The sequence below is a fragment of the Pelobates fuscus genome, chromosome 12, assembly GCF_036172605.1.
Source record: "Pelobates fuscus isolate aPelFus1 chromosome 12, aPelFus1.pri, whole genome shotgun sequence".
Lineage (NCBI taxonomy): Eukaryota > Metazoa > Chordata > Amphibia > Anura > Pelobatidae > Pelobates > Pelobates fuscus.
Window position 1 is genome coordinate 77,037,693 of NC_086328.1, and position 22,305 is coordinate 77,059,997.

At 43.7% G+C, this 22,305-nt stretch overlaps 1 protein-coding gene across 1 annotated transcript in view; it reads left to right on the plus strand.

Annotated features, from left to right (window-relative positions):
* The first annotated feature begins 2,201 nt into the window (after positions 1–2,201).
* OVOL1 (ovo like transcriptional repressor 1) overlaps positions 2,202–22,305 on the plus strand; it is a 31,243-nt gene continuing 11,139 nt past the window's right edge. The window contains exons 1-2 of the mRNA XM_063437349.1: positions 2,202–3,090; positions 21,446–21,621. Of these exons, the coding sequence (XP_063293419.1) occupies positions 2,991–3,090; positions 21,446–21,621 (276 nt within the window). The 5' untranslated portion in view covers positions 2,202–2,990. The remainder of the gene's footprint in view (positions 3,091–21,445; positions 21,622–22,305) is intronic.

Below are 22,305 nucleotides of genomic sequence, written 5' to 3' on the forward strand. Positions count from 1 at the left end.
CTGTATTTCCCTAAACTCTGTGCATTAAAAAGAGGTGAGTCATATTTAATTTGATATCTGTGCAACAGAAATAGGTGGGATGCATGGATTATGTGCAATATAATAAGGGGGAAAAATATGTGATATATAACATTTAACGGAACCCAGGTAACCCGACCGGTTACCTCTGCTAATTTGCTTCCTTCAGCCATTTAGGAACCATTCAGAGTATCAAGAGACCCATTTCCACCCCAGTAACTGGACGACACACAGCTCTGGAGGTACTACACTGACAATGCTTTATTGGTACAGGCTTAATTTATACACAGACCCCCGCAGAGGGTCTCCATACCATTCAGTACAAATTCCTCAGTCCCAGGCTGGAAGGGGATGGTTTACAGATAACCATGTCCTGCTCTGGGAGAAACCAACAGCACAACATTTACAGATAATAGGACGCATTACATACATGGGGGAAACTTATGGGGCTCCACATCCTGGAAAGGAAAAGGGGTACACATATAAAACATCCATCCCTAGATAGCCCCGGGTCCCAACTAGGATCCCTGCAAAAAGCGGGGCTATCGGATGTACAGAGCCAGAGAAATCATCGTATAAAGTCTGGGGCTCGAGGCTCTGTACATCCCCGCAATTAGTTCCACAGGGTTGCTTGGTTTAGTCAGGTAAATTCAAACTTCGCGCCCAAACCAAGCAACAGCTGAGAAAGGGCGCAAACCAATTTGCGCTTATCAGCGCTCGGGGAGGGGATGCGTTCCGTCAGCCAATAAGGGAAAGGGCGCAAAACCAAATCGCGCCAATCAGCGCTCGGTGCAGGGAGGTGTTTCGCCGGCCAATCAGGAGAAAGTACGCAAAACTAGTCTTAATGGTACCCCTTCTCCTATTGGCCGGAACAGACTTCCAGGCGGCCAGCGGGACTATGCAGCCGTAAAGCCACCTCGCAGTTCAAGGGATTCTGCTTTGGCTTATGCCTCTCTCTCCGGTGGATATCTCCACGTAGGTAGCACCGGAGAGAGCGCTCTTTAGGCGCCTGGTTAGTGATTATGCTCCTTTAGGATTAAATAGGGCGATCCACTGCCAGAACAGCCAATACCCCAAAAGTGTCCCTACCAACCTTAGGAACCCATTCGTGGCATTCCGGAAAGCGTCTCCTTTCGGGATACAAACGCTCAGGGGAGCACTCATTAATTACTTCTCCTGCGGTTTTGCACTATGTCATAGGTGCGAATGTTCTAATTCATTGGTGTGAACATTCTAATGGGTTACATCGGTGTTCCCCTCTTCGGGAGACGAACGGATCCCGTTCACATGAACGCTCCCAAACGGGAACAGAGCCCAGTACGAAACACACGGGGAAACAAGGGGAAAACACATGAAATAGTAGTGGGCACATGTGGAAGCCATACTCCTCTACGGCGTTCCGTCACAATATAAATAAAAAGGTATATTATTACAAGTATGCTGACTTGCTTCACTCCCTATTCTTTTAAACTATATTGTTATAGTTTAGCCCTGACATTACAGATTCACTAAGTAACAGTAAATAGTGACGTCATGTGGGAAGGACCATCAATTCTGTAGATGAGTACGAGATTGTGACAAAACTAGGCCCTCTAAAATGTTTGTCACAAAAACTGCATATAGAACTTTGGAAGATTACTATATATTTATATTTATGCTAGCGTGTGTTTCCTTTAACTGGAGACAATAATTTTCTCTTTATATGTCTGTGTATTAGAAGGTGGTAAGAATGTGTTCTCTTGACTGTATTTTAGGAAGAGGTTACAAGTATGCGTTCAGATACCTTGGTATCTGTAAAAGATGAGGGGTATTGGGAAATCACGAGTCTCAGTCCCCCACATTAACTCATGCAAACACTATGCAGCTGTGTGTCACCGTTTTCACACCACAAAATAACACACACACCCTTCTAACAGGCACACAGAGCATACATCCTTACAGAGTTACCAGATATTAACGTGTAAATGTGTATGCAGGTCAGGGTGTGGGTTCTTTTCTTCTCCCACCCAGAAGCCATGTCCCCACCTTTCCAATCTTCATCCCCTCCCTAAAGCATTTCCACCTCACTCCAAGCGGTTTTGAAACAGGTTTAACAGGTCGACAGAAGATGATAAAAAAATAATAATATTGAGGTGGATCCTCCCCCCACCGTTATTTCACAACTCATGCCTTCTCAGCAGACACTAGAACTTCATCCGTGTTCATCAAAACAGTGGATAAAATCATTTGCTTAAAGCCGTGTCTACAATCAGCAACAATTTCACCTCCAACTTTTCTAATCATTTCATGGACCTGAGATATGCCCTTGAACCTTTCTGCATAAACAGGTGACAGGATCTGTCAGACTAAACCATCGCCCTGAACTCTATAACAGCAAGAGAAACTGCCTGCAAAAAATTTGAGAATATTTTCGATATCCTGTATTACTGTCACTTGAAATTCATCTGGATCAAGGCTTATAGAAGTGATCGATTGTTTTTCAATTCATGGAATGTTTTTTTGAGCTAAACAGATATTTTATCACGTTTTTCCTATTTTCACCTGTCAACTGGATCAAGGGGAAATGGACTATTTACCTTTTTGGTTGTTTGAGATAACTAGAACAAATTTAGGAAACATATTTCCATTAGCTATAATTCTAGGCCGTCAAAAAAGCAAATGAACGTTTAATGATTTCTGATTTACACAAAACATTTTTTGTTTTTTGTTTGGAATTAAGTAAATTATATTCTGATACGAATTCAAGATTGAACTCTAAATTGGCATTTAAATAAATAAAATATTTTCACTTTCCTTAATTTTTGGATTTCTATTCTGAGACAATCCAGAAATCCCATATTTCCCTTTTTTTTTTGACTGGGCATGCAAAATAAGAATATTTTGATGATGATTTTTTAGGAGTTTGTGAGTGTAAATAAGATACAGTCTCTGAGATTACGGATCACCTTGGGTGAAGATTAAAGACATTGAAGATGCCCAGAGCATTTCTGGTGAAGAAGTCCAGTTTGACATCAGGAAAGAGGAAATGGGGAGAAGTACCAGATGAGAATAGAGGAGACATGTTTATTCCAGGTGAATTTATTTAGCCTCGTAATTTTTCTGTGATAACAATCCATCATTGTATTGTGTCTTTAGGGTGTTTCAGTTTTGTCTAGCCCAGCACAGTAAACATTCAGAATGCTTCATACAGTGCCTGCTCTCCTATAAAATGGAGCTATGACCAATCCATATGTACATTATAGCTAAAGTTAAAGGGATTCCAGACCCCTAAATCACTTTAGCTTGCTGAAGGTCCTTATGTGTGTAGAGTGTGTCCTATTTTTTTTTTCATTTTACCCCCTTCATGTTTAACCACCCAACTGTGAATCAGACAACTGATCCTCATACCTCTTGGTTGTTTAACTGAAGAGACAAGAAATTGCTCAGATGTGTCATTGATCAGCATTGGATAAGTCGTGACTAGGGTAGAAGGGTGGGCTTGCAAAGGCTGCAGAGATCTGCAGCTTTTATAAGCTGTTTTCAGATATACCACCAAAGAAAAAAAAATACTGCAGCCACTCCAGACCCCTAAGCACTTTAGCTTGCTGAAGTGCTTTATGTGCGAAGAGTGTGCTCTCTTTTTAATATTACCAAAAGTGCAAATTTCTGTAGAAATTGGCAATTTTTAAATTAACTTTGTTATCCCCTTGGCAGTCGATCTGATAACTGGTAGGCAAGGTAGGCAATTGCTCAAAGCACCTGCCTCACAAAGACTTCTTATTGAGCTGCTGGGAAGTGACTAGAAGGGGAGAGCTAGCAAAGGCCTCTGACAAGAAAATTGCAAGTTGATTTTAGATATACACAATGAAAAAAATATATAAATAAATGCTGGTTTTCATTAGGGGTATATCTTCTACACAGTTATATATACAATTAGCCTGCATCTCTGACACATGCCCACATCTTCTAAAACACAATAAGTGGATGGGATGGTTGTGAAAGCTGTGAGTTCTTAATGGGGTATGCTGTCTTGTTGATTAAAGGCTTAGCGGATAACTAGGAAACTTACTTAAGATGCTAACATGATATGTCTGTAGCAATTTTTAGAAGTTGTAGATAGATTAGTGGTGGCACTCATGCAGGGGTCATAATATTGACCTGTGGATCAGTGCCAAAACGCCCTATAATCACTCTCCCAGAAGGGAATAACCCTTAAATGTAACGTAGACATTTTTATTTGTTTTCATACATAGAAATACACAGCCGGGCGCTCACTCTGTTTAAATTGTCAGCTGACTGTTATGTTCAACTTCAAGGTTGAAATAGTACGTACTTAGGCCCCAATTTAATATTTTTGGATAAGCTTTTCAAATGACTTACTATTTTCTTTAAAATGATTTAGTATATTAAAAAATATATATATATTTTTTTATATATTTATTGGTAGTTTAATAATTTGAAGAAAAAAAAAATCCTTTAAAAAAGTTTATCCAAAAATATTAAAATTAAGGCCTTAAATGGCTGTACTCTTAATCCCAAACAAAGTTTGTGCACTCTTATTTTTAATGATGTATTTTAATTCAGACCAATTTATCCTTTACCAGCTGCAGATTATGGCATCAGATGCAGCTCAGCTTTGTTATGGAGGTTTATTGGATTTGTAGTCCACAGCATCTGGAATAAAAGTGCCCATCATTGCAGTAGGGGTATACCCTTTTTTAACAGGGACACTCCACTGCCCAAATATTTAAAAAAGGGGGGGCGGGGCCTGGCAGCCGACCGAGGCAGACGTGCGAAGCCAGAGCTCCTCAGAAAAAAGCTTGATCCAGATCAAAACTAGGGGTATTAACCCCCAATTTCAGACTACAACTCTGCCCTAACTACTCACCCACGGGAGGCAGGCAGGCTGAACGAGCCGAAGACAACAGACTGTGCAATAAGAACACAGCCAGCGTCCGAGGCCTACTGCATTGAGGTGGTGGGGACGGCCGCTCCTCCACCTCACTCGGCTCCTGCTCACCGCTGTGCCCTGATTCCCCCCCCCCCCCTCTGGACCGGTGGGGGATATCACGGTCCCCACTGGCGGGCTAACCTACTTCAGTGGAACACCACTGTTAAGAGCAAATAGCGGCAGTACGCCCTATTAGCCTACTTTGCAAGATGGCCGCCGCAACATCCATGGCCTTCCACGAGGCGAGGATTGAAAAGGCCTTCGAGCGCTTCTGGTCCCAATTCTGGTCTACAGTGGACCAAAGAACAGAGCAGGAGGCAGAGGCAAGCGCCACTCTTACAAGCCCAAGAAATACCCACAACTCACAACCTGCTCTGCAGGGCCGCGACACGGCTCCGGTGCCAAGCAGGAGAAGGAGGAAGAAGCGGCAAGTACCCCAATCATGGAGACTCCGCGCTGCCAATCCAGACCGCCTGCAGGGCTTAACTCCTCGACCAGCGCTGGTCCTCTCACGGGCTGGGGGGCAGAAGGGAACCACACCCATACGAGGTACTGCAATCAGACGCCCGACTCCCCCTAGCGCATGACTCAGGGGAAGGCCCACTCCGGGAACTCACAAACAGGCTGCAACAGCCACTCTGCGTCTCACCACACGGAACACTCACCTGCAATATCCTGAAGGCTTAACCGGACTTCACACATACCTCCTCCGCCTAGGCACTGATCGACTCTCACCCTGGCAAGAAGGTCAGACCAGAACATTGCAAGCATGGAGGCTGACTGTTCAGGGGATAGGCTGAAGCTCGGGCAGAGTGGGACTCTGTGGGACTTGTAAGATCAGAGATAACCCAGACCTCCAGCCTACCTAAATGCTATTTTTGTTATCTTTTTATTTTATTTACCTTTTATTTTTTTGCAAATTCGTTGTTTCCAGCTATTCGAGTTAAATATTGAAACGTAGATTGCATAATTATATGTCAGGGTGTTCATAAAGGAAGACCGGCAGGCGTTAGAAGTACTATTATTACAACTGCATTAACAGCCTTAAAGTGTTCCTTTCTATGTGTATTTAAGATGGGTCGAAACGCAACAACAGACGGGAGGGCTCAATACTGGGACTTTCACAACCAGACTCTGTGTCAACCCGGCGGGGTATCGGCTAGATGCAATATGGGACTGTAAACAAGGGCACAGCTAGCCCCCCATACCACCCTTAAACATAGCAAGTATAGCCTAAACATGTTAAACATATGGCACACTTAAAGCATTACACATAAATTAAAACAACCCTCTGTGTAGAAGGTATATAGCTTCACTAATCGCTGGGTGCAGGGCAAATCTATTTTCAAGTAGATCATCCTATCCCTCATATTCAGAAACATACATCTGGCCCTCGAACGGCATCTTAACCCTGCTGCCACCAATAGGATGCTAGTAGAATTGTTATGGTACTTTTTGAAAGTAAACCAAAATGTTCAAAGTCTATCTGTTCCTGTCCAAATCAATAAAGTTAAATTGCGTATATACGCTGAAGTAATTAAGTCTGACACACGAGGTTCAGGTTAAAATAACTTCGAGAAAGTTTATTGGCAAGTGAAGAAAAAGCGGGCGCGCAGGCCCTTTTAAGAGGCATTTTGCGTCATCATTGATTATTAGAATATCAGCAAATAAACATCATCAATTGGATTAATTGTTAAGTGACGGAGTTAGTGTCTTACCTATTGGTTAGTAAAATTAAGAGGTTAGTCCCGTGCCCACCCATCAGAGGTGGGATTATTCTGGACACGGGTGGGGGACAAGGGGGTCCTAAGCGTCATTTTACACGGTCAGTGATATCAGGCTTTATGTCCAGGTGCAAGGTCTCTTATGAATAGAACATTTCATTACTACTGTGTTCTGTGGCCTTCAAACTGTACTATCTTACAAGCTCTTAAGGAGTAGCCGACAAGTCTTAAGGAGTAGCCAGCACCTCCTGGTACTTGTCCTTGAAGGAAACACGGTCTTTGTCTACTGTATTAATTGGGTTGAGAAGTTCAGTCACGTAATGTAGTTTTAAAATGAACAAGTTAAGTCATGAGGACAAAATGGAGGATTGAAGAAGTCAGGTTAGGAGGACAAAATGGAGGACGAAGTCACAGTATAAAGTTAAAATGGAGTTAGTACAATAATTCAATACAAGTACAATAAAGATTTTTAATAATTCCACATCAGTCCCCCCTATGAAATGTTAGATTCTAAGAGATAAAACTTTATTATGTTAGTATCAGAAGACGTGTTAACCCAAAGGCACAGAAACCCCGTGGCTGCTAGCTAGATGTTAATGCAAAGTGCAAGGCTGTCCCTAGATCTGACCCTAATAGGCTAACCATCCGTCAGTATGGCTCTCGAACGCTTCACACCCAAGGGTATCCCATGGCAGCTAACCCACCACTTCTCCACATGGGGCCTTTACCATTCACTGACAGATGCTGTCCCTGAGCTAGTCCCTTCCTAGAATTCCTGCACTTTATCAACAAAAGGGAATGTTTGCAGCGGCAGACAGGGTGAGTTGATGTCTTGGAATTCTTGGTCATCAACTTCGAGATGGGTCAAAGTGGGTGCCGCTTGGTCAACAGTCTTCATGAGGGATTTTCTCAGACATGGGAGGACACAACAAAAGAGAAGAGCAAAAATAAAAAGAAAAATTAGTATAGCCATACCAATCTGCATTAAAGCCTTTTGCCATCCTGTCATCCAACCAAACCATCTTTCCCAGGGATCTTTTATCCCAGAATTCCTTTTTAACTCTTCAGACAGGTCATTTAATTTTTCTATAGCTAGTGTGACTTTACCATTAGGGCCTGTGTTTTCTGGGATGTAGGTACAACATGTCATAGTGTCGGGCAAAATCTTACAAACCCCTCCTTTTTCGGCTAAGATCATATCTAGGGCCATTCTATTCTGGAAAGTCATTTGGGATGTGGCCTGCAACTGTTCGGCCAACCCCTGGAGGGCGTCTCTGGTGTAATTGACAAAACGCTGTTGATTATAATAAATGTAATTTATCCAATTTAGATTCTTGTTTGCGGTAACTATGGTAAAAATTGATTCAAATCCTGCAGCAACTTCATCCCTAGCTTTAAACTCGTTGGGCACCCCCCTGGGCACTCCAATGGCATCAATATATACATGAGGATCAAAACTTCCTTTCACTGGGGCGTCACGTTTAACCTTAGTGTGGCTGAACTCATGGGTGTTGAGGTGTGTATCAGAAATAATATGTATAGGCATAATGGCCTTAGTCAGAGTACACTCTCCCCACCATTCTGTGTCCATTCTGGATCTTAGCTGTAAATCCCCACACAACCAATAAATGTCCCCTAGTGACCTAGTGTGATGTTGCAGCAAACGTACAGGGACAGTTCTGTATGTAGCACAATAGCCTTTGGAAAAGTTACCTACAAATTTACCAATACCATCGTACATGGCATAGCAAGTGTAATTACCTTTATATACGGTAATACCATCAGGGGGTTTGACATCGTTGGCTAGGAGAGGATACTCCTTTGTCCATGCAATACATATGGACCTGTTAAAATTATAGTGATAGGCAAAAAGGCTTAAAATACATTCTTCTATATCTACAGGTAGGATTAAAGGTACGGTACCCAGGTGAGGCCGGGCACCTCCACACACGTAACATGCAGTTCTATTATGCTTATTAGCATTATATTTCATCCATTCTAACCATAAATTTACATCATTAAAACCTGTTTCAGCGGCCATGGTATCTTCAAAGGTGGGGTTAGCAATGGCCATCATGTCTTGAAAGGTCTGGATATGAGGTTTTAATGGGTTAGGGACCATATGGGTGGCCCCTTGCCACTCAGAAGAGTTGCACATATCTTTAAGGTAGAAATGCCCTAATTTTTGGTAGGAACCCTTTTTCCAATACATTCCCATCACATACTGGTCTGCATCTGTTGGGCTTGGGCGCTCAATGTTAAGGATTAATTTCATTGGTGTACTCCCCCCAGGCTTTCTCAAAGTCATTCTCTGGAGGAGGGATCTACCATGATCATCTACTTTAGATACGGCACTTTTTGGTTTGTAACCCCAGGCAGGCCCGGCATTCCACCCCGCCGCCCCCCAATGATCACAATTGTGCCCCCATTGCTTGTCAACTACACAAACATATGGGTCTTTCGAATGAGGGATATCTCTATAGATGCTCTGGATTTGTGGTGTGGGAAATGGGCATTCTACAATATCACAATAGTCAAAGGTATAAGTAGCCACCTGGGTGCATGATGAATTATACCAGAAGGTGTACCCACTAATGTCTTTGGTAATGGCTACTTGCTGGGCCTTCATAAGGCTAATTAAGGAGAAGATGTACCAGAGATACATGTTTGTGCGATATTCGCTTCCTCTGGGGCAGGAGATTTCTTGCAGTGGGAAGCGTGGACCCAATTTGGCCTACCGGCCAATTTGACGGAGGTTGCGGTAATCAGGAGAACTTGGAATGGACCGTCAAATCTCGGTTCTAGGGTATTTTTCCGCACAAACTTCTTAACCAGGACCCAATCTCCGGGGAGTAGGTTATGGGAACCTGTATCCAATTCGGGATCTGGAATTGAAGAGAAAACTTGGGCATGTATTTTGTTTAAAACACTTGCAAGTTCAGTTACATAATCTACTAAAACATCTGATTGGAGCTGTAACTGCTGCGGATAATAACAACCTAGTCTGGGTGCTGTCCCAAATAGAACCTCATATGGGGACAGTGAATGCTTCCCTCTAGGTGTGTGCCTAACACTGAATAGAGCTATTGGTAGGCTTTCTGGCCAGGGCATCTTTGTTTCTTGTGACATTTTTAACATTCTGGTTTTTAGAGTGCCATTCATGCGCTCCACTTTACCACTACTTTGTGGGTGGTAAGGGGTATGGAAGGCCAGAGTCACCCCTAGAGCAGTCCAAATTTCTTTAGTCACAGTTGCTGTAAAGGCTGGGCCTTGATCACTCTCAATGACTTCTGGGAGTCCGAATCTGCATACAATATCTGTAATTAGGCGCTTTGCGGTTGTCTTTGCAGTGATATTGGCCACTGGGTAGGCTTCTGGCCAGCCTGAGAACATGTCCACTATTACTAGTGCATATTCATGGGGCCCACTCTTGGGCATTTGGATGTGGTCAATTTGAATTCGCTGGAAGGGGTACATAGGCTTTGCCAGGTGTTTCGCGGGCACCTTAATTGGTCTTCCTGGATTGCATTTTGCACAGATGACACAGGCCTTGCAAAAGCTATTGATCAATGTTGTGATTCCAGGTGCTTCATAATACTTCTGTACGAGGGCGGCCATCAATTCTTTTGACAGGTGCGCAGGCCCATGTGCCCATTGGACCACTGCTGGGTATAAATTTCTGGGAAGACAAAATTTGAAGTTGTTGTAATATATTCCGTCCTTTTGGACAGCTCCTTTCTTTTTCCACTTCTGGATTTCCTCAGGAGTGACTGCAGCTTGTTGTTCTTGTAAGATTCGCAAATCAGTAGGAAGAGTTTGCAAAGCAAAAATAGGGACTTCTTCTTCTTCTTCTTCTTGTCGTCCGGACACTTCTTCATCCACTTCCTGCAAGTCCCTGGCCGCTAACTTAGCAGCTTGATCAGCCAAATGGTTGCCCTTTGCTTCATCTGTATCCAATTTCCCATGGGCCTTGACTTTCAAAACGGCCACCTCTTCGGGAAGTAGGAGGGCATCCATTAGCTCCTTGATTGCAGTGCTGTGTTTGACTGGTGTACCGGCGGTGGTAAGAAATCCTCTAGTCTTCCAAATTAGGCCGAAGTCATGTGCCACACCCAGAGCGTATCTTGAATCTGTATAGATGTTGGCACGTTTTCCTTCGGAAATTTTGCATGCTGAAGTCAGGGCCTGTAATTCAGCTTCTTGCGCAGACATTGCTGGCGGTAAGGATGATGATTTAATGACTTCATCTGTTGTGGTTACGGCATATCCTGTGTGATATGTTCCTCCTTCATCGGTATATCTCGATCCGTCCACAAACAGGGTAAAATCCGGATCTGGTAATGGGTTCTCATGCACAGTTGGTAAGTGCACTGTTTCCATTTTCATCTGTTCAAAACAGTCATGAGGTGTTTCTGGGTCATAATCATTCTTTATGACCAGGTCTTGGAATTCCTTTTCCAGGAAATGGCGTGGCCATGCTTCTAGAAGGTCAGTTGTTGGGTATTTGGCAATACCGTTTTCCTGTAGCTGTTCTTCATTCATGGTGGCCCATAGTTTTGCCATGGGCCCAAGGTCATTCCATGACTTTGTCTTTAACTTGGTAACAGGAATATGTGGGATAGCGGTATCCCAATGGCGGTAGAGGTAGTTAAGTTGTTGAGGTAGTTGGACCAAGACCATGCTATTACCTTCAGAGTCGCAATAAAAGTCTTGTGCAGTGAGCTTTACATCGGTCCGGTGGTAAAGCTCATCTTCATAGCAAGGTTCAGGAGTAATGTTCGGTTTGTACCACATGGTGCAGAAGGCGTGATCTGGGCCTTCACAGAGAGGTTTTTCGCCTTCATAAAATGTCAAATGTGGATGCATGACTTTCTTAATACATCCACAGAGTAGGTGAATGTAGGTTTCATCCGTGATAAATCCATAATAGATACCCCCCTCAGGGAGTGGAAGAAGAGTGGACGGATTAAGCACTTGACATCTTTGGATGGAAATGTTGTCAGGCAAAAGAAGATGACACTGTAGGCGCAGGTGTCTGGCTGGAGACACGTGCTTGAGCTGGACTTGGTTGACGATGGCAGAGATGTCATGAGGGGCCAAAACAACCAGAGGGTGGCCAAGGACCAGGTCTGAGGTCCTCTCTATGAGTTCTCTCGCAGCAAAAACAGCCCTGAGACAGGAAGGAGTCCCTCTGGCCACAATGTCCAGTTGACATGAGAAATATCCAATAGGCCTCTGGCGGCCTCTTAGGTCATTAGTTTGGGTGAGCACTCCTGTTGCGTGGCCTTGTCTTTCAGAGACAAACAATTTGAAGGGTTTGGAGTAGTCAGGTAGGCCCAAGGCAGGAGCAGAGGCAATGGCCCGTTTTAAAGCATCGAAATTGGCCAGGGCTTCATTGGTTAGACAGAACGGGTCAGACTTAAGAGCATCATAGAGAGGTTGCATAAGCAGAGAGGCTTCAGGGATCCATGCTCTGCAGTAGGAAATGAGGCCTAGGAAGGCATGAAGAGACTTTGAAGTCCTTGGAGGTGGAATGTCCAGAACAGCTCTTACCCGGTCCCGAGTAAGATGTCTGGTACCTTGAGATAGGCAATGTCCAAGGAAGATCACTGAAGATTGACAGAATTGTAGCTTGATGAGTGAAGCTTTGCATCCCTGTTCTGCCAGATAGGAAAGAAGACTGATTGAACACCTTTCAGTAGCGGGAATATCATCTCCACACAGTAGTAGATCATCCACATACTGAAGTAGGACAACTTCTGGGTGCTCAGCTTGCCATGGGTCAAGGATGGTGCCCATGGCCTTAGCAAATTGACTTGGAGAATTTTGTGCCCCTTGGGGCATGACAGTCCAGGTATACTGTTGCATTTCATGAGTGAAAGCAAACAGGTATTGACAGGATGGGTCCAGTGGGACACTGAAAAAGGCATTGGCCAGGTCAATAACTGTGAAGAATTTTGCAGATGGTGGGACTCCGGAGAGCAGAGTATGAGGATTTGGTACAAGAGGGGTGTCTAGGACGGTAGCTTCATTAACAGCACGGAGATCCTGAACCATCCTGTACTTCTCTGGCTCACCCTTTGGAGTTTTCTTTTTCACGGGGAATAACGGGGTGTTGCATTCAGATTTACATTTGACAAGGGCACCCTTCTCCAAGAGTGCCTTGATGTGGACAGAAATTGCAGCAGACTGTGCTGGTTTTAATGGATATTGTGGTTTTCTTGGTAACTTAGCTCCTGGAATAAGCTTTACCACCACAGGGGGAACATTTAGGTGACCTATGTCCTCTGGGCCTGAGGACCATAACTTAGCGGGCACCTGTGTTTTTAATTCCTCTGGGAAATTGGACCTTAATTCTGCTGCCTCCTCACGGGGCTTTTCTATATGCAGCATCAGAGGCAAAGAGCATAGGGCTGAAGTGTCTGATACAGACAGAGGTGTAAACATTTCTACCTGCCCATCTGGGGTAAAGGTGATGGATGCTTGCAGGCGTGAGAGAACATCAGCACCTAACAGGTTAATGGGGCATGTGGAGGATACTACAAAGCGAGCAAGCAGGCTAGAGCCAACTCGTAGTGGAGTTGTTAAAGGGCTACGTCTTGGCTGGCCATCCACTCCAACACAAGAGACATCAATACTGGACAGGAAGGATGGGTCTGGCAGGTCTTGTTCTCGTAGAACACTACGGGCTGCACCTGTGTCAACTAGAAATGTAGTAGGATGGTCTTCAATGGGCAAAGTCACTGTGGCAAGTGGCCCTCCCTTATCCCCTGTAGACACTGCCATTACAGGGGTTACAGACACAGGCTTGCCAGTCTCCTAATCGTCTGGTTCTTCAACAATTGGAACCTTTGTCTCGGTCCTGGGGCCTGGGGCAGGCTTAGAGAACTTCTTGGGTGCCCCTGGTTCCTTTTTAGGTTCCGGACAGTCGCCTCTGTAGTGTCCCTGAGCCCCACAATTGAAACAAGTTACATCTTCTAACCTGACTTTCTTAGTGCCAGAGGTGACGGGGGTAGCGCGAGCCACCATGAGGGGAGCTGGATTGGATCTTCTTGGGGTCTGAACAGATTCCAACCCTCTAGCAACTAAAAGCAGGGTATCCAGGGGAACAACCTTATATTCAGGGCGTGCGGCAATGATTCCCTTGCGTATAGAGTCTTTAACACCTTGGACAAACGCACCTGACAGCATTTGTGAATGAATCTTGTCAGTAAGATCAAACCCCAAATCTGTGAACATTTGATACAGCCTTGCATGAAACCTTTCCACTGATTCTCCTTTATCTTGAATAACATCAGTAAGGCCAGCAGCCTGATCCGCAAGTTTGTCCTTAGCCCATTCTCTTAATTGAGTGCAAAAAGTTACTCCGGAGGGGTAATCAACGTCACTGCCGAGCAGATCCGTACTGAGGTGTCGGGCCATACTTGGCCAATATGCATCCCCTGCTTTTATAGCACAAATGCTCAGTAGATCACGCCATGCTGCGGAATAAGTCTTTTGAATTTGAACTATCCCTCGATAGAAGGGCATAGGCTGTTTTTCTGGGTCAGGGAGTGATTTCATTAGAGCACTAGCTTGAGTGGGATTGAAAGCAACATATTTAGGAGGGGCCTGTTCTCCCCGACCCTTGTGGCCAAAGGGGTCATCGATAGAACGATGAGTTGGGGCTCCCGCGGCAAGCTCCGATGAGACATGGGACACCCTGTCCATCTCGTCATCATCGAATTCTATGATATTGGCTCTTTTGCGTGGTGCAGGGTCTGAATGAGGCGAAAGGATCGGTGGTTGGGAACGAGCCCCAGATGCAGGGGTGGCTAGCGAGTTATAACCTGGGGATAGGTAGTCACCGGGAATTACCGGCATCAGGGCCGAACTGGGGGCCGTCATATTGGTGGCCGGAAAAGGTACTACATTAGGGTTAAGGGAAGAAGTGGCGGCCATGTTGGAAGAGGGCACATCCGGGGCAGACTGTGCCGGACTGGGCATGACCGGAACCTGGGGCGTGGCTTGGGGAGCGGGGAGTGGATATCCGGGATAGGGCAGGGCCATGGGATATGGGAAGGGGTAGGGCCAGACTGGGGAGGGGAAGGAGGTGGGGTATTGAGCTGGGGTGGAGATGGGAGGGAACGGAGAGGGATTGGTAGGGGTGGGTGTAGAGGGAGGAGCCGGGGCAAGGGCGGAGGAGGTGGTTAGTTGGGTGGAGGAAGAGGGGAGGGGGTCATGAACAGAGAGAGAGTGTAGGGCAGGAATGGCAGATGAAATGTTAGGGGAAGGTATAGCAGGTAGCGTAGGGATGGATGAGGATGATGGGAGTGTTAAAGATGGGGCAGGGGAAAAGAAAGATCCATCAGAATTCAGGACCGGGCAGACAGGGGAGGTGATGGGATGGGTATTGGGAGTGGGGAACATAGTCAGCTGGCTATCACTTATTGCTGACTGAACCTTGGGGATAGACATTCCCTGGGCGCCGGTTTTGGGCGCTGGCTGAGGATAAACCCCAGCAACACAATTATTATGATACACAAACAATTTCACACCCTTGTGATTTATCTCTTCCTCAACCCAACCTTCTAGCTGAATAGCCTTCGCTACTCTATACCATGCTTCAGCAGTCTTTAATAAACCATTATCTGTAAGTTTGCCTTTCTTTTCTGTCAGTAACCTGCGCCAACTTTCTGGTTGCAATCTCCCACATGTCGGTACAGCAATTCTACATACTTTCGCAATCTTTTCAACACCTTTAACCATTTCCTCACCCTCTCTGTCTTCGACTAAATCACATGCTAACCAGCCCTTACTGGGCTTGCTTAAATCCTGTCCCATAATCCCTTTACCCCTATACCAGCGTCCTAGATATAGGGAGAGAGAAGGAAAACTGAACAAGAACGTCTACAATGCTCGACTGCCACCCGAGAATCGTGGGACTTTCTCAGGTGCGTCTTCCCAAAACGTAGACTAGTCACTGAATCCGCCTACCCGGGGTGGTAGACACGGATTGGAGCGAGGTGAGAAGTGTGTGACCAATCACTTCTCTTTCAAGAGAAATGGGAGTGGATAGTATAATAGTATAGGAAGTTTAGAAAAGATGAAAGGCAAGGAAAAATCCTTAGAGACAGACACAGGAGTTCATGAGACTCCTAATAAAACAGACAAGACAACAATACAATTGAAATACAGTGCATGCATTACAGTTCAAATTAAATCAACAATAATCCCTTTCCTTCTACATGTGCTTACTCCAAAGTCACCTTTCTCAACCTCGTAGTGTCCCCGCTCGGAGAACGACTTTCATAAGTCTCACTACCAGCGGCCAAGGATAACAGCTAACACCGGTCCGAAATCCTTTCCAGCCTCCCTCTACTCTGCAGTCCACAAGAATGTGGCCACGTCTATCCTCATTCCCGTAGTGCCCCTATAAAACCCACTTTATAAGTCTCACTACCACGTGATGCGAAAAACAAGCAATGCCTGCCTGAATTCCCCCAGGAAACAAAGTCCCCTGCCACAAGGCTAAGTCTCCTACCACAATTAAATAATCAGTGGGCCCTCAGCTCAACTAGAGCCGAAGGGTCCGGGTCAGGACGTCCCCAACTCAACTAGAGCTGGATGGTCCGGGTCAGGACGTCCCCAACTCAACCAGAGCTGGATAGTCCGAACGCGCACAGTGAAGCTAGCTAGGCTATCAAAGTGACACAAAACGGGATCACAGGGAAACTGTGATTCTACACAGATCCCACAGTTCCACAAACTTCTTTTTCCTTACAGCCACAGCCACGAGGCTCCTAAAAGAAGTAAACAGGCAAAGAAGACCCCCCAGGAACACATCCACGGGTCAACCCCTCTTTTTCCTTACAACCACAGCACCGTGGTTCCTAAAAGAGGTAAAACAGGCAACAGAAGACCCCCAGGAACGAATCCACAGGTCCACCCCCCTTTATCCCAAAAGGGGTAAAATACAAACAGATAGACAGACACACTGAAGACCCAGGCAAATCCCCTCAGGTCCACCCCCCTTTATCCCAAAAAGGGGAAAACAAGCAAGACAGAACCCCAGGCAAATCCCCTGCAGGTCCACCCCCCCTTTATCTCAAAATGGGGAAACAGGCAAACAATTCAAACACAATTCAAACACACCCAGGCAACAGATAGACTAAAATGCAGGTAAACAAATGAGTAACGAGACACCGGGCAAGATATTACCTGTCTTTGATGTCCTCCCGGGAAGCAGTCACAGACACGTGGACGGGTCAATCAAAGGGGCCGGAACATACCGGTGGCTCTGCAGAAGTCTCTACCGTGTACTTGGAGGTGATCAGTCTCCCTTCCTACCCCCAGGATTCCCCCGTCCAACAGCATCTTCCTTAGGACGGCTCACCGGCCAGAGGCCATAGCCCGATGCCCCACGTTGGGCGCCAAGTTGTTATGGTACTTTTTGAAAGTAAACCAAAATGTTCAAAGTCTATCTGTTCCTGTCCAAATCAATAAAGTTAAATTGCGTATATACGCTGAAGTAATTAAGTCTGACACACGAGGTTCAGGTTAAAATAACTTCGAGAAAGTTTATTGGCAAGTGAAGAAAAAGCGGGCGCGCAGGCCCTTTTAAGAGGCATTTTGCGTCATCATTGATTATTAGAATATCAGCAAATAAACATCATCAATTGGATTAATTGTTAAGTGACGGAGTTAGTGTCTTACCTATTGGTTAGTAAAATTAAGAGGTTAGTCCCGTGCCCACCCATCAGAGGTGGGATTATTCTGGACACGGGTGGGGGACAAGGGGGTCCTAAGCGTCATTTTACACGGTCAGTGATATCAGGCTTTATGTCCAGGTGCAAGGTCTCTTATGAATAGAACATTTCATTACTACTGTGTTCTGTGGCCTTCAAACTGTACTATCTTACAAGCTCTTAAGGAGTAGCCGACAAGTCTTAAGGAGTAGCCAGCACCTCCTGGTACTTGTCCTTGAAGGAAACACGGTCTTTGTCTACTGTATTAATTGGGTTGAGAAGTTCAGTCACGTAATGTAGTTTTAAAATGAACAAGTTAAGTCATGAGGACAAAATGGAGGATTGAAGAAGTCAGGTTAGGAGGACAAAATGGAGGACGAAGTCACAGTATAAAGTTAAAATGGAGTTAGTACAATAATTCAATACAAGTACAATAAAGATTTTTAATAATTCCACATCAGTATAAGCTCTAGGGGATGCTAACACCAAAGGTGGCTCCTAACTAATCGCTCCTAACTAATCACTCACACTCAAGCATGCAAACTACAACAGGTCCTACTTTGGTTAAACATAGATCTTAGCCACACATGAAGATAAAACTTGACTCATACAGGGTGCATATAACCAATCTATGCTGTTAACTGTTTATGTATCACGCACGCACTGTTCATTTACTATTCCTATATTAATCTCAAAAAAGTGCTGTCAATTGATGCCATGATATTGTTTATTTTGTGATGTCTCAGCGGCTTGTATCTGCTGTCGTGGCGATAGAAGCATGTTTGTTACTCTAAGCACTACAAAAATAAAGAATTTAAAAAAAAAAATATTAAAAAAAAAAAAAAAAAATAGGGGTGGGGCCTGACTGCCAACCAACCAGAATGCAAGTTACAAGAGCTCCTAGACTAATTCCTCAGATTATATTATATTATTTATAGCAATGTATTGACACCCTCTCAAGATTCAGCCTGGGGTTAAGAGTGTGTACTTACCTGGCTTACCTGGTCAAAACCTCTGCCTGGAGGCCTTTTCCCCTATATGGGAATAGGTTGCCTTTTCTTCCCAATGTGTTTGTACCACTTTTTGGATAATTATCTTTGCTATTTAGTGGCATGATTTAACTATCTACCCTCTAAAGCTACTGGTCATATTTTTTGTTATTTAATTGTTTTGTTTTTTTCGAATAGGCATATCTCTTTACAGTCTTTTTATTCTACTAGTTTTGAGTTCTTCACCACAGTTATATTGTACTAGGATTTAACTGGGCCATTCAATCGCATATACGGTATTCACAATTACTCTATGACATTTCCTACATGTCATGCATATATCTCAATAACAAAGTGATTGACAATAAAGAAATAGAAAATCATTGATTTGTAGATATACCACCAATCAAAACTTGCATGCATTTCATTATGTGGGTAAATCTAATAACTGTTTGTAAAAGCTGCAGATCTCTTGTCTGCAGCATTTGTAAGCCATCCTCTTCTAAACCCACCCAGATTTTCTGTGGCTGTCCAATGCCGCTCAATGAGAATACTTTACAAAGCAGGTGCTGTGAGCAATTGCTTGCTAAACAACCAGGAAGTAACAGGACCAGTTATCTGATTGTCAGCCGGGAGGAGGACAGCTCTCACTTCTGTCCCCAACTGGTGGCAACTATAGCCTATGCCAGGGATAGGCAACCTTTGGCACTCCAGATGTTGTGGATTACATCCCCCATAATGCTCTTACACCCATAATGCTGGCAAAGCATCATGGGAGGTATAGTCCAAAACATCTGCCCTGCCGAAGCTTGCCAATGCCTGGCCTATGCTTTATCCACTGTACAGCTCTGGATGTTGTATAAATACTGACAGAGTGTCTCAGGCAGTTTTCTTCCCTTTTTTTTCTTTTGCATCTAAAACCTAATTTTGTAATGTACACACCTTTTTTTTTTACAACTGATTTATCATAAAAGTGTTCTTACGTACTTTGCTTTTTTTCCAACACCCTTAATTTGGAGGTCTTTTCTGAAATGGATACTTCTGCAAAGAAAGGAGCAAAGCCAAATCATTTTAGGCCATTTTTAGAACAATTTAACAAACAAATCAGAGAACAAAATTATAAGACAATTTTCAGGACACTTTCTAAAGGTGCCTCAGCATTAAGACAATGCATGGAAGCACAGGAGCTATGGGCAACAATAGACCGTTAGCTGTTGTAGGCTAACAATGCTTCATGGGAGTTGTAGTCACACCATGACTGATGGTTTATATTTTGACCACCCTTTTTAAACAATGTTGTGGGCGTGGTGTGAATGAGGCAAATTATTATTTTTTTGTTACTCTCACCAGTGCCTTTTTTTTTCTTTTGATGGGTTGGGCCGGAACTGTCTGAATTACTCTGCACCTCATCTGTCACAGCTCGATCCCACACACATCTACTAATTCACATTGCCTTATAGTCAAATTCCATTCAGGGCCAGATTAACAAAGATGCCATTGGAGTGGTTGCTCAAGACTAATTTTTTTTAAATGGACCCAAAGCTGCCACAATATGAATTTACAGTTTAGTTCTTCATTTATTCATATAGTATGACATAGGCTGCTGCCATTACAGAGGCTTTTCACTTGTATCAAGCTTAATAAAAAAGCTTCCGACATTCAGACTATGGCCTTGAATAGATTTAATAAGGTTTTAATAAATTTAATAAAATTATTCAATATTGTTAGAAAGACTTTCCAAATGGAGTCTTCTGTAGATATATCATTTGTAAAGTTTTCTAGAAGTATCATACCAACATTTCACATGGACAACAAGGGATACTTGAGTTTCAGGGGTGTGAGTGTTGGCATGGCAGGGACAGGGCTGTTCTGAGAAATTGTAGGTAACTTCATAACAATTTATGCAACTAAAATGTAATTTAGAACAATAACAATGTATCTCACTTATACAGAATGATTTCAAAACACATTTATTGTAGTTTAAAGGATCACTATAGGGTCAGGAACACAAACATGTATTCCTCACCCTATAGTGTTAACACCACCATCTAGCCCCCCTGGGCCCCTCATGCCTTCATAAATATAGTAAAATTCTTACTGTATTCAAGCCTGAAGCTGTAAATCTGCATGCTGTTAGACTCAGAAAAACAAGCAGTCTGCTGACATGTGGTAGCCTGATCCAATCACAGTGCTTCCCCATAGGATTGGCTGAGACTGACAAAGAGGCAAATCAGGGGCAGAGCCAGCATGATTCAAACACTGCCCTGGCCAATCAGCATCTCCTTATAGCAGGGGTGGGGAACCTTCGGCCCTCCAGATGTTTTGGACTACATCTCACATAATGCTCTTACAGGCATAATGCTAGCAAAGCATCAAAGGAGATGTAGTCCAAAACATCTGGAGAGCCGAAGGTTCCCCACCCCTGCCTTATAGAGATGAATTGAATCAATGAATCTCTATGAGAAAAGTTCAGTGTCAGTGAAGTGAAGATGTCAGTGTCAGTGTCAGTGAAGATACTGAATGACAGGATGCTGTGCACAGTGCTGCCCTGTGCTCTGCTGACAGCAGATCTGAGAAGATCTTTCTCAGAAAATACAATGTTTACATGAGAAAGGCTGCAGGGAGCTATAGTTCTCACCTGAACAACCTCATTAAGCTGAAGTTGTTCAGGTGACTATAGTGTCCCTTTAAAGACACATTACTGTATTATTGCTGTGAAGCTCTGTTATACATTCTGTTATACACGCAGAAACTCCAACAATATAGAGCTAGTAGAAAAGAGGGACAGAAAAATGTAGTCCCAAAATACTGTCCATCCTAGGTATAATCATTTGGAAAGCTATATAGGTCTATTGAGGCCTATGACATACATTGCAATTATAGGTTAGACTAGCAGTAGCTTTTCTATATGTCATATATGTAGTCCATAGCTACTGTAACAAAGGAAATATATTGGTTAGGAACATCAAAATTCCAAGCTCTAGGTTCATAAAGTACCAACTCCAGTTCTGATTCCATTGCTGTCCAAGCACTGACCACATTCCTTTTCGTCTCTAGCAGTGACTGTGGGATATGTGACTCGAGATGAGATTGAACCTGCGTGTGACCGAGAGGTGGCTCTTGATTTGTCTCTTCATCACATTCGTTGTATGACAGAGCCTTCCTCATACCATGTAACAGAAGAAAAGGAAGTACGGGAACATGGATTTCAAGACCATGGACAATCTCTTCAGGTGAGAGTGGAAGTTCACATACCTCCCAAGTGTCCCTAATTAAAAGGGAGAGTCCCTGTGTTGGGCCATCTGTCCCTCTAAATGCAAACTGCTACAACTCCAAATAGCTGTGTTGTATTATTAGTTCTGTTTTGTAAAACAGATGGACAGATGACCAAATGGCTAAATCTAAATCCAAATAATAAATTCAGAAAGGTAGAGGACTCAAAACTTTGAGACTTAGGATGCTATGTTCATTTGGGTATCCTATATCCACCTTTTTAGGACAGATATAAATATCCTACATCAACATTACTAGAATACAACACAATCTTTATTTCAAAAAGGAATACAATCCTAAAGTGCTTCAATTCACACAACTCTATCCAGTGCATTCAATAATGATAAAGTGCATCACAAATAAATACATAAAATAAAGTGCATATATCAGTCACAGTGAAAAGAACACACAGATTCTGGTTAAAGTGTAGCCACAAAAGTGCTCACAATCACAAGTGCTCTATTTAATATGCAACACAATATTTTCCATTAAGTGTATCAATAAAGTGGTAGAAATAGTACTATTTTCAAAAAGGTGCAATATTATATATATATAGTACAGAATTAACCATAATGTGCATCAATAAAATCACAAATTTGACTCTCACAAGTCCAATTTTTGCACTTTGCATTAGTATTAATTTT